Source organism: Falco biarmicus, chromosome 7, assembly GCF_023638135.1.
Source record: "Falco biarmicus isolate bFalBia1 chromosome 7, bFalBia1.pri, whole genome shotgun sequence".
NCBI lineage: Eukaryota > Metazoa > Chordata > Aves > Falconiformes > Falconidae > Falco > Falco biarmicus.
In genome coordinates, this window is record NC_079294.1 from 2949164 (window position 1) to 2962105 (window position 12942).

Below are 12942 nucleotides of genomic sequence, written 5' to 3' on the forward strand. Positions count from 1 at the left end.
AACAAACCTCCTCCAGCAACTTAAATATTTAATTTTCATATTCTGGTATTCATACTTCAGTACTGGTATTCCTCTACTCTCCTTTATGATAAATCCTAGTAGCCTTCAATTCATGCAGCTATGCCAGAGTTCCCTACGAGGCTAAATCAGATATATATTACGCTTACTGAATTTTCTTCATTCATAGCTTTGTTAAATCCATCTAAAGAAAGCTTATTTGTCACAATTTATTCTTTGAAAGCTTTCAAAGCTGCTTGCTGTTCACGATTCTATCATTTCTTCTGACAGAGTCTGTGGGTCACATTATCCCATCTGTTGCTTTCTTAATACACTAAGTAGAAACTGCAAAGATCACTCCTTTCCATTTTTGATAACTGCCATGTTTGCTTTTCCTAGTCCTCTGAAACACTCCCACCTCTTCTGAAGATTAAGCAGCACTACAGGTGTTTCTATGCCTAACGTCAATGATTCATGACTCTTCAGAAATAACTGTCAGTATTTTGTTCTTAGTTAAGTATACATAACATCCTGGTTACACGCTTTCTCATACAGATACACTTAAGGAAACACTGCGTTCTTTCAAGCACATTGTCTGCTCACACCAGCTCCTAACTGCCTTTACTGCACTCTCCCTTATTCCCCAGTTCCCTGGTTTTTCTTCAGTTTTCTTCAAAAGAGATTTTAAATACTGATATAATCTCATATACTGTTGGACCTGCTTGCCACCTAGTGTTCTCCATCCCAAATGCTTTCAGGAATCCTTATGTGCTTACCATAAGAGCAATTTCTTTCTTTTTTCCTCATTCTCCCCCAGACTTAACAGCATCTTCTCATTTGGTTTGCACCCTGCCCCCTGGCAAGGCATTGAGGAGGAGATGGGCCCAATATTAAAACCATCCCAAGGGATTCAGTGAGTTATACCAAAGTCGTGCTTTTGTCCATGAAACTTAAATGCCTTTAGATTGCATTTAGCTCTTACCTGGCTGGATCTGGGTAGATGGGATGTTCCCGGGACCCTGCTCCATCATAGCGGGATAATGAAATGAGGGAAGACTCCAGTAACCTCCTAGAAAGTAAAAACATGACAAGGTCAAAGACCGTTCAGGAACAACCCCCCTGTTTATGCCCTACTTTCTGAAGTCTCTTAAGGCTATTTCTATCATCAGTGCTGAGAATTCTGCAACACACTGAATCACTCACTGATGGCATAAGTGTTTTCACCACACAGCTATTCGAAGTGTAATATTCTCACTGCACAGGAGAAAGAACACCTCAAGAAAGAGGAGCAGTCCCAAACCTGCTTCCAAGTTTCAAGAGAAAGATGCAGATGATACTCGTCCTTTGAAGACGAGCCATCCCAATTTGTCAGGTCCATAAACACTAATGCTGCATTGGCCATCTGTCAAAATCTTACATACTCAAAAGGTGGCTAGGCAGGGAATGGGCCAAGGAGCATGGGACAAAGAACACATCTCAGCCCATGGACGTTAAGGGCACCGCTGGTGCTTATTCACAGTACGATATTCAGTCTTAGTCTCAAGGCTCAGAAAGAAAGGTTTTCAGCTAAAAAAGAAAAAAAAAAGTTCATCTCCTCTGTAGCTTGATCAGCCACAGGGAGAAATACCAAATATTCACGCAAGAAGTAAATGTATGCAAGTGCAGCCAGACAGCTTGAATATGCGAGAAGTGAGTCTGAGTCATGAAGGCAGCAGAATCAAAAGTATATAGCAGGAACACGTTCTCCACCCTGGCTTCTACATGCACCCCTATCTAGCTTCGCGTCATAAAGCAGAGGATGGAATTGTTTCAAGACTGACTCATTCAAGCCTGTTGCAGCCATTAGGTTAACACAAGAGAAATTATTTGGGGTGGGTGTGGAGAGGGGAAAAAAATCAACTGCCAAAGTTTATAAGGCTGCTGAGTTCCCTTTCAAGTCTTTTTGCTTTGGAACTCCTGCTAAATTTTGTTTTCTGGTCTTTCTTAACTCTAATGAAAACTGTTGTGGTTTGAAAGTCAGGCATCCAACACCACATCTGTTCTATTCACCCCCACACACAATTGGTGAGGAAGATTTGAACCCATCAGCCTCAGGCCCACACTCCTAATCTGCAGTTAGCACTTGCAAGGCAGGACAGCAAGCATCAACACAGGAAGCAGGAAGAAGGACCAGATATAATCCACACTCAGCTCCCTATTTCTAGCTAGCTAAAGACAGTAGAAATGCAAATGAGACATGTTCTTTTCCAGCAGCAACCCCCCATCAGGATCTCAAGACAAATTTTCAGTGCCTTCCAGTAATCAAAAAGAGATATTTTTTGTTACTTCAATTTTGTGTTATAAATCTAGACTACCAAAAACAGCAAGAGATCGCTCCAGTTACTTGGAAAGGCATGTGCCATCTTGAGAGACTCCATACTGGCCGCAAAAGCACTGGGACTCCACAGAAGGCATGAAATCCTGTCCCCTCTGGCACAAAGTTGCTTGGCAACCATTTGTCTTATTCAAGAAGAGTTATAAGTCTCTGAGACTTTGAGATGAATTAATTCCCCAGGTTATTGAGTCAAAAGCTCTAACCTTCAACACTGCTAGATATTAGGAATCCCTTGGCTCCCCAGAAAGGTACCATACTTCAATCTTGCTTTACCAAACCCTCTCTCGTGCTCCAAATACATAAATCAGTATATGCAAAAGCAGCTAATCCACAACAAACAGTGCAACAGCTTTACACGGTATACCCTGAAGTCCTACACCTATAAGGGATACCTACCACCTGCATCATATATAAACTGGTTTTATTCCTTCTAGAGGGAAAGGTAGGCAGAATAAAGTTAGCAGAAGGAATATGCTACCTATTACATCAGCTCACCCCTTTCTAAACCACTGGCTCAGGAACTGGGTTACTGCCACCGCAACACCAACATGCTTTTTAGAAGTCTGCTCTTCCGAGCTGCTTCTGCAGAGCCCTGCAAAGCCAGCAGTTTGCAAGCGGCCTGGATGTGCTGAGGCTACCAACCTACTGGACCATCCTGCCTAACCACTGGGCTTAATGGGAGAGAAAGAAGTTCCCACAGCACACAGACCCTGGCAAGGCCACAACGCTAGAAAGAGCGGCTGCCTCCTTACAGATGTGAGCAACCTACACACCACAAGTGGCAAGTTTGATGCCATTTCCCTGCAATGCCTACGGTGTCCTGATAATGTGCACACACAAATAATCATCAAACTCATCATCCTTGTCAAAAGTCTTGCTGCCTATACGATACATATGCCACCCTCTTTCCCAGCCTTTCAGGGTCTATCCACTAAGCGACACAGCAAAATCAGAGCCACAAGGGAAGGTGACCAGTACACACTGCATGGCTCAGCCAGGCTCTGGTAGAAAGGAATCTCCAGGTATTCTCCAGCCATATTTCTCTCCTCACCTTTGCAAAGGCTGGCAATTGCACAAGAGCAGCATTGACTTAAGAGGGATCACCTTCAGAAAGCTGGCAGCAGCTGCACTGGAGAAAATCAAAATATATACCAACCAGAGGACACCAGAAGGGTGCGGAGGCAGGAGCAGGGACACATCGCAGTAACTTGGCGTGGGTCTGCCAGGAGTCCGTCTGCTTGGCTTGGGAACAGCACTTTGGGGAATCTATAGTTCTCACCACCCCATCTGATCCTTGAAACAAATACTGGAAAAGCCTTGCTCTACCAGGTACCTGGCACCTCAGATGAGAACTGATAACATGTTACTGTAGTAAAATACAAACCAAGAGCTACCTGAGCCTCAGGGCCCTCTGATTTTACCTAAACAGCCTGCAACTCCACCCTGTGAAGCAACAGGAGCTGCTGTTTGAGGAGCATGTTCTTCACCAGACGGGCTCCCCAGGAAGACAAGCAGTTATGGGGTTGTGGGGACCAGGATGACAAACACATTCTGTTAAAGAGGACCCTCTCCAAGGCTGCGCTGCCCGAGCAGAACAGTCTCAGCTAAGACGGCCTTCCCAGGAGAGCCTGCCAAGACCAGACTCGGCTCCTGCACTACCTCCCATCAAGGCACACAAGCCACATACTAGGGCCACATTCAGATCAGGTGGACAAAGACAATCCAATTAACAGTAACTGCTAAAAGCTATAGCTGATTTTAAGCCCGCCTGGTAGTTCTTAATTGTCCTACAACTGTGTCCTCTGAGATCAGAGAGCAACAAACAGGTAGATATAAATACATATAATAGGCAAAAAAACCAAAACAAGGCAACAGGCAATCTCATGAGATCCAGATGGACCAACTCTGTGGTTAATGCTCCAGAGAACAGCAATACTTGTACTGAAAACCGTACAACTGAACACAAATAAAACCTATTATTTAACTAACTCATTCTAGACTGAGCCCTTGAGGCCCAAGTTAGAGATCTGAACACATTTGCTACTGACAAATGGGTTCAATAATAGATACACTGTTATAATCATCAATAAAGTGTCCCATCTGTGACACTGGAAATGTAACCTACTGTCTCCCAGGAAGATGCAGATAAATGTTTTTCAAGTAAGTCATGCTGCACTAGATCAAGTCTTAGGTGCCACATTCGTAGCTTTTGCCACCTGAAGTCCCAGAAGTGACACAGACTATTTGTTTTCAGTAAGCCCAAAGCGTAAGGTAGCCCAACACCCTACCACGGTAAATGCTGAGGCTGAGAACAATTCTCTTAGGGAAGATAAACATAATCCACTGACGAATAGAAGCAGCTCTGTTAAAGGGAACTGCTAGCCACTAAACATCTATGTTTCCAACAGAAGCATGCAAATAGAGAACAGAAACACGTATCACTTGCACCTCCTTTTGAAACATTTCAGTAGGGTGTTTGACTCCTGAATCCTTTCTGCAGCTTACAGCACCCTCTTCCTCTCACATCCCCCCCCATTTTTGTTACCCAGATATGTAACAGGCTAACACTAGGCTCTGTGGAAGCAATTGCTCCACTATCTCTGTCTAGACAATATGAAATTGTCACAAATGACATCTGAAGTACAATTAGCAGAGAAACTGCAATTTCCACTCTCCTCCCCCGCTCACCAGGAAAAATTAAAAAAAAAAATAATAATCACACATTATCATCCTCCAGGTTGTCAGTCAATGCCGCATGATGATTAATTCTGCTCACCCTGAGAGATGCTTCTGGCCCAGCTTGCTAAAATAGGAGGAGCGGGATTGTACTTTTTCGTTGGTTTATTTTTTTTATTAAAACTACTGCAAGCAAGAAGATAAAAATTGCCTCTGTTCAGCAGCACAGAGATCTCAGCAGATTCCTCTCCCAGACACCAGTAGCTATGGAACTGCCGCTCTACACTCAGCCTGGTACCTCAGGTCTGAAAACAGCAGCAATCACTAGCGATGGGGGAAAGGAAGCAATGTCCAAGTTACAGGACACCTTTAGACAAGGGAGAGAGAAAGAGAGTGCACGCACGCAAAACACTACAAGCAGAAAAGGGAAATTTCTCAGAAATGAAGCAGCTGAATGCCAGAAGCTGCAGCCTGAGGGGGAAAGAAGCCATGAAGCAGCCTCCTCACAGCACATCAGCCATTGAACTATACTCACACTCTCCCCACGGGGGTGAGGATCACCACCAAAGCCTCTTGGGACAGAGTGATTCATCTCGACAGGCTTTGAGAAGGCATTAAATGCAGCAAATTTAACTTCTCAGTTTCTAAGGATATGCAGTTCCTACACCACATCTTAAATTTGCTGTCACAGCATGCACATTACTGAGTAGCACTGCTCCACGTGACACCGAGGGAAGGGCTTGCTTTCCTTAAAACCAAAAGGGTGTTCAATCAGCAGCCATCCTTCCTAAGCTGCTGCTGCACACCAGCCACCAGAGCAAACTAGTAAAATGAAGCACTCTTAAGGACAGCAAGCACATGTACCCTTTCCGTAGTCTCAGCCTTCAGCTATGAAAACAGCTTAAGACAGAGCAATTCTTAGTTATCCTTCAAAGCACAAGTTATATTGACAAATTTGGCAGCTTCCAAGCTTCCTCCTCTGGTTTTCCATCTTCCCTGGAAAGGTTTTTATATTCCATATTGCCCATTTGGAGGTGAAATTACCACACTGCTTCATATTCATCGTTTTTCCAGCCCCCCAGTTTACAGCCAGCACTCAGTTCTCCTGAGTGCTTGTCCTTAGATGTGCTCCTGGGGTTCCTCATATGAACGTAATGAACAGCAACAGTTTAAAACCAAATTCCTTTCAGTCATCGTCCTCTAACAGCAAGGCAACGTTTAACTTAAAAATAAGAAGAAAGCCAAAACTTAAAGACAGCTGATTTTTTTCCAGTTGCCCAGTAACTCTGCTACCCTCTCTCAAATCCGAGGCTCAATTATTAACTGTTAACAAACCCAATTAATTCTTGGAGATCAATTAAAGCCTTGACAGAACACTGGAAAACTATTCTAAACAAAAATCTCAACCAACACAATCCAGTGGCTGTAGGGTTGGGTTTTTTTTCCTTCCCTTTTCTCAGAAGAATAGGGAAAAAATTATTTCAACATGTCTGTATTGTGTTGCCTACTTTCTAAGAGCAAATTGAAATCACATAAGCAGAAACCATCAAGCATTTTGTTCCATAGCTTCATTTTCCATAAAAGTTTTGTGGTTCTTGTCAAACAGAAACACACTATTGCTATCACCAGTTTCACATTCAAGCTTAAAATAAAAAAAGCAATCAGTATGCAGTTCTAAAGATTGCCTGAAAAAATGATTTCTAAAATTAAGTCCTTAACATAATCTGCTCTGATACCTCTAAGCTAACATTTCTAGACTGTTTCAGCTTTCACATGGTTAGACATATTTAGCCTGGCATCAAGACTGAATTAAGACAGGTCAGAAGCAGGTGATCAGAAAAGAAGAAACAGTCAAACAAAATAGTGAAACTTTCCTTAAGACAGTTGCAATCATCTACAAGAGATAAATACCCTGATGATTTAACTACTGATGAAAACACCCACTTGTGCAGTTCTCCGAGTTAGCTCCTCCATCCCCTTGTTCATATCTTTGCCATACAACTTACCCTCAGTGAGGAACGAGGGCTGGTAGGCTGCCTTTCCTACGAGTATCCAGGCCCTGTTAGGCATTCTTGTCATCACTTTTTTTCTTTTTTAAAAAACTTATTCCACACAATGAACACCTTTTGCAAGAAAATTTCTGTTCTTTAGGGAAAGCAATAACAGCAAAGATGAGATACATGATCATAGATACGTGCCAAATACAGCCTTTGTAGAACACTTTGGCCTGCTTGAGAAAGAACTTGCGCTAACTGAAGAGCAATCCGTGACAGAGAAGACATCCTTCGCAGCTGGAGATATGAAGCTGTCGGAGAAGCAGGTTTGATACAGGACAGAAGTTATCACAAAGAACATTTTCCCCCCTTCACTGAATCTGGGCAAGAATCACCTGGAAAACTAGCTGTAAGGATTTCTCAGTCAGCAAACAGATAGCACATCAGGTCTTCAGCCAGGATGGGAAGTACATTTGGGAAGGAGTGAAGGGAAAAGGATCACAATTACACAAACAAAGAACTGCAAGTAAGAGTTCCAACAGCAGAAACAAGCATTGGGAATTGTCTTCTCCTAATCACACAGCAGGGAGCCAGTTTCAAGAAGAACATGGTTAACCCTTTAAAGTTTACCTACTTCAGTTCAACTAGAAAGTAGTATCACATGACTAATTATGCTATTAATGCACCTCTGCTCTTGGACTAGGAACTTCAACCTCCATTTACCACCTGATGCCACAAGAGCTACACATCACCTTTGAAGCTCATCACAGAGGAGGTCAGTGGTTCTGAGGAAAGTGACAAATTATTTAGTTTTTTTTAAGTTGACCCAAGGTCACACGCTTAATCTATTACCTCACCTGCTGACACAGGCCATGCAAGGAGATGAGCGAGCATTATGCAGAGGTCCTCATCCTACAGCACCAGGGAATAACTAATGCCTTATTTCAGCAGGTGAGAGGAAGCATACATCCATGATAGACATTAAAAAAGGTCAAGAGCAGCTCTGGCAGCACTGATTACTTTGGCAATAACTCCAACATGAAAAGAACAATCAAAGATCTTGCACTTTCACTTTGCAGGGGCAAAACTTGAGGGGCAGGGAGGGAAGAAGAAATTTATATCAGCTCAAGCTACTGCATGTCCTATTTTGCTCTACAGTGGCAGTTTTATACCAGTGCTCAGAATGGGACAGGCACCACAGGCAAGCTGAAAACTGACATCACATTCCTCCATCTAGGAGGAATCGCATGCACCCTTAACGGCATACAATTATATCAGAAATTCAGCTAGAGGGAATTGGTTCCTAGTCATCATGGTTATAATAAGCTAATTGAAACCATGGCCAAAACAGAGCCACCACACTGCACTCCCTCAGCCTGCAGACAGCTTTAGTCTTTTGAGGCCTCTTCTACCTACCTTCATATGTATAAGGTCTGCTTCAAATTCTCCTTGTTCCGGGAGTTCCCAGCTCCACAGATTGTGTGGACAGCAGAAATCTCTGCTTACCCACGCACGCAGATCTGCGTCAGCTTCTGGGATAATTACATAGGGCTCCTGCTTCTCCATAGGGAATTGAAGAGGAGGTGTCTTTCCTGAGGGGGCAGAAGCCGTACAGTTATCTCCATAGGCTTCTAAGGCTCTGAAAACAGAGGTCTCACCACACATCAATCACTTCCTTTAAAATGCTCTTGTTCAGGCTGGAGTAACTAAGAGAGTCAGGTCAGCAGATGACTGGCAGGGTAGTTCAGCCACTTACCCCAGCCGTCCCACATCAGGAAGCCAGGGGAAGGATCTGATACTAATGCATTTCAAGCCGAAAAATGAGTTGGTTTCCTGGCAGATCATGAACCCTGTTTATTCACAGCCTTCAGTTCCAGCAGGTGCTTTCTCAAGAAGAGCAAGGGAGGGGGTCAGTTACATCACCACACAAACAGCCATTTGGCTCAATCAGTTAAATATGTATGTGGAAAGTGTTTAAAATGCATGTTAGCTATTCAACAGACCAGAACAGCTCAACTGGAGAAATCTATAGAGTCATCACTGTTTTGGTTACAGTTGTATTACTGAGTCAGATCACAGGTCCCTCCCTCTCCTCTTGCTCCAGGCCCAGAGGAGGTGCATGCTACTCCAAGTTCTCCAGCCCAGATTCCATAATAAGGAGTGAATAATTGGATGAGGGCACTTTGTCCCCAGGCACACCATGCCGTGTGCTTTTATGAAGAGCGTGAAGAATGAGCGCATGCACGCAATATATGTAAGTGACTGCACATCTAATGATTAAGGCTTGTATTAGCATAAAAAAAGAAGCACGCTCTACTGCCGAAATCTCCAGCTCCTCCCCACGTCCAGGAAAGCTGAAGAGCTTTTAGCTGAGCAAGCAGACCCAAAATAGAAGGTCTGAGGGCCTGCCCATCATTTGTTTCTCAGCAAAAGGAAAAACAAAACCAAACCAAAACTTTAACTTTACTTATCTGCAGAGAGACAACAAGCTCTATGAATCACAGTTAGATAGTTTAAACATATCAAAGACCACCATTAATCATAAACTGAGCATCACCCCCTAGACAGAATACTACAAGTACATGAACTCAATGCATGGAAGTAATAAATGTGAAAAGGAGCAACTGTTCCAGGTCAAGGCAGCTTGTCCGGACATGTTGCCCTGCAGGAGCTGGATCGGGAAGCCGCAGGGAAGCCACCTGCAGACAGCACAGGAGACGGCCAGCCTAACAAAGGAGGGCTTTCAAGCAAGGAAAGCTATTCACGCGTCTTCCCTGTCTGTAGGAAAGGTGTGAACTGATACGTTTCATGGTATCCTCAAATAACTATGTGTTTGAAGCCAGCTGTCTTTCAACTTCTAAGCAAACTATGTTTACTTAAGATCTTTGTTGTATGGTCATCTCATACAGGCCTGCCTCCAAAAAAACTCCAAGATGAAAAACAGACAAGCAAACAAACAAAAAAAAAACATCCCAAAAACCGAAACAGCCCACCCAACTCTAGAGCAGAAGCGAAAAAGTAAGCCGGTTTGGAAGCATGTACCTCTTCCACCCTCATTAATGTCACTGGAATCCAGTTTCCACAAGTTCCCTTGCTGCCATGCTGGAGCAGGTGAACACAAAGGCCCAGAACAGTCCCATAGACAGACACACCTGTAGGGAAACAGCTCTCTCTTTCCTGGAGACTGCAGAGAAACAAAGTTTACCTGATTCTTTTATAGGTGAACTCGTCATTACTAGGCCTGGACTACAAAAAAAAAAAAAAAAAAAAAAAAAAAAAGAGGAGGGAGAAGGGCCGTGGTCTGCCTGGGGAACCACCATGATGGTATTTGAGAAAGCAGTTAGTTCTATACCTGCTTAATTTGCAAGTCAAGCTGCTCCAAAAGTAACATGGGAAAAAGAATCTCATTTTGTGTGCTACAGTCATTGCTCTACACTTAAATTCAGGCCAAGAAAAAGAAAAGGCGGCTTAATCCTTTCTGGAAGTTTGGCGAAGACTGCACATGCTCAGCTTTCCCAAGTACTTGGGGAAGCTCGGCAACAGGGAGTGACCTCTATTAGTCACTGCAAGAAGGAAAGCACAAGGCATAATTTTTTCCCCCACCATCTCTCAGTAAGGAAGTAAAAGGGCTCTAGCAACCTTATATTATTCTTAAATCAGGAAACCAGCAAAGGCAGGGGGAGGAAAATTTGTGCAAGAGAACAGGCACCTCTTTCACTTGTCCTACATAACAACTATCAGCAAATTCAAAAGCTCAAACTTCTACCACACCAGTAAAAAAGTCTTTCCTGCCCACACAGAGGCAGCAGGCTCCATCTGGAAAAAACCCACAAAGCTGGAAGGGTGGCAGCAATAACCTCAGAGCTCACGTAGACTCAACTGACCACTTAGGCATCACGGCAGCCTCTCCTACAGTTCAGGACGTGGTTAAATTCTCATCATAAAACTAATTTGTATTTCCCATTTTTAGAAAAGGCCAAACAATACTTGTCGTTTGTCCACAGCCCGCACATCTCACCCATAAAAATAGCTAATTATGATGTCTAAATGTTCAGGTCACCTTCCCATTATCACTTCACATGATGTTTGGCACTGACAAATTAGGTCTTTGTTCATTTCTATACAGCCAGGCTAACAATTCCAGGAATCATTCCACCACCCCACGATGTTGGCCTTCTCCCCTCAAGTACCTCTTTCCCAACCACAAATCCAAAACTCTTGTCTCTGCTTGCAAAGCCCTTCGTAACTTCTATTTTAGTTCCTCACTAACTACTGAGGTAATATTTACCTCTATCACCATCAATTTTCAAGAATTGTAGCAAGCATCTTTGCGATTATTTCTTACTAAGCCTGAAAACAGCACAGCATAAATTGTTCCAAAACTCTCACGTTACAGACAGAGGCTACAGAGGTTTGCCAGAGAAATCCTTCTTCCCACAGCACAGGTAAGGCCTACACACCGTAAGTTTAAACAAAATGGTGAGCCCAAACTACAAATGCCAGGACAGAGACTAGCAAGGTTTCCGTAAGTAATGGGCCTGAATGTAACGGGGTGGGCAGAGAGGAAATGGGGTAGGTCCATTCAGACATGGCACAGGCCGTGTTCCCACTGACGTGCACCCCGAACAGCCGGCCGTGCTGCCCCTCTCTTCTCCACACCAAAGAGCTGTGCCCTCCTCCTGCCCAAGTCCCCCTTTTCCAGTGAACTCAGCACGTCACCACTGCAACAGATATTAAATACTTGAATAAGCAAGCCACAACTGCTGTAAGCAATTAGGAAAAAAATAGTAACAACGTGGGTTTTTGAAATATGGTACAAACCAAGGCGGAATACACTAGGTACGTGCTTTGTCTCCACCACAATACACATTTTGCAGCTTTAGGTAAGGCAATGCCCTCCTGCTTTAGTTCCCTTAAAAAAGTAAAGGGGGTAGCACTACCTTCTTCCCTTATTTTGACAGTAAATTTCAGTCACAGAACTGTCTCCTAGTAGGTAACTCTGAATCCACAGCAGGGGGCAAGGAAATGCTCTGTTTGTTTTGTTTTTAAGGCTAGGATATGAGTGACATGCACCTTTTCACTCAGTGCTGTACACAGCGAGAGAGCTACCAGAAGCCAATACACGCAGAGATCTGAGCAGCCTGGTCATTTAAATCAAAAACCAGAGCCGCACCTCAGAAGCTCAGGCTCCAGCACAAACAACAAGCTGTAAGAGTGACAGTACTCTTCTCCATCTCACATACAGCAGTTGCTGTTGCTGGGCAGGAATGGGGGTGTTCCCACCCTGTCAATCTACTTTAACCACAGACATTATCAAATTTTTTTAACCAGAACACATAAGCTAACTAACAAATACTATACGGACACACGGTTTTGTTTAACAATCTGCACATAATCTTGAAGAAACAGAACACACAAATTACTTCGACTCAGGACGTCCCACGCAAAGCACTACCAAGAATGATTAACTGAAGTAATTGCTGCTGAGGACAAAGCAACTCTGAAGAATAATTACATCCTGGAAAGTTGGCAACACAAGACTCTTGCATTCAAGATGTATCTGATATTTGTTGGACAAATAGCCAAAGATGTGTCCTTAAGTGAACTACCTTCATTATAATACTAAAAATGACACCCCTTACACCAGATACCCTGGCCCACAGAGACCCTTCCTCAATGAGCACGCACAGTTAACCAAACCATTAGGTAGACTACCATCCAATCAGTGTGAGACGGCTGGAAGTTAACAAATTAACATTCATGTCATCGTGTATAAATCTGATTGTAGAAACTACCAAGGCGTGCTAGTTCACCAAGCACCCAAACTTATGCAACTTTGTATTAAAGTCAGTATCTCATATTCTTAGACTTTTTCTTTGATTTCACACACTGGGTAACAAA

The 12942-nt window shown here is 43.4% G+C and overlaps 1 protein-coding gene across 1 annotated transcript in view; it reads right to left on the bottom strand.

Annotated features, from left to right (window-relative positions):
- AMBRA1 (autophagy and beclin 1 regulator 1) overlaps nt 1-12942 on the bottom strand; it is a 136154-nt gene that overhangs the window by 101249 nt on the left and 21963 nt on the right. The window contains 1 exon segment of the mRNA XM_056346179.1: nt 980-1066. Coding sequence (XP_056202154.1) covers nt 980-1066 — 87 coding nt within the window.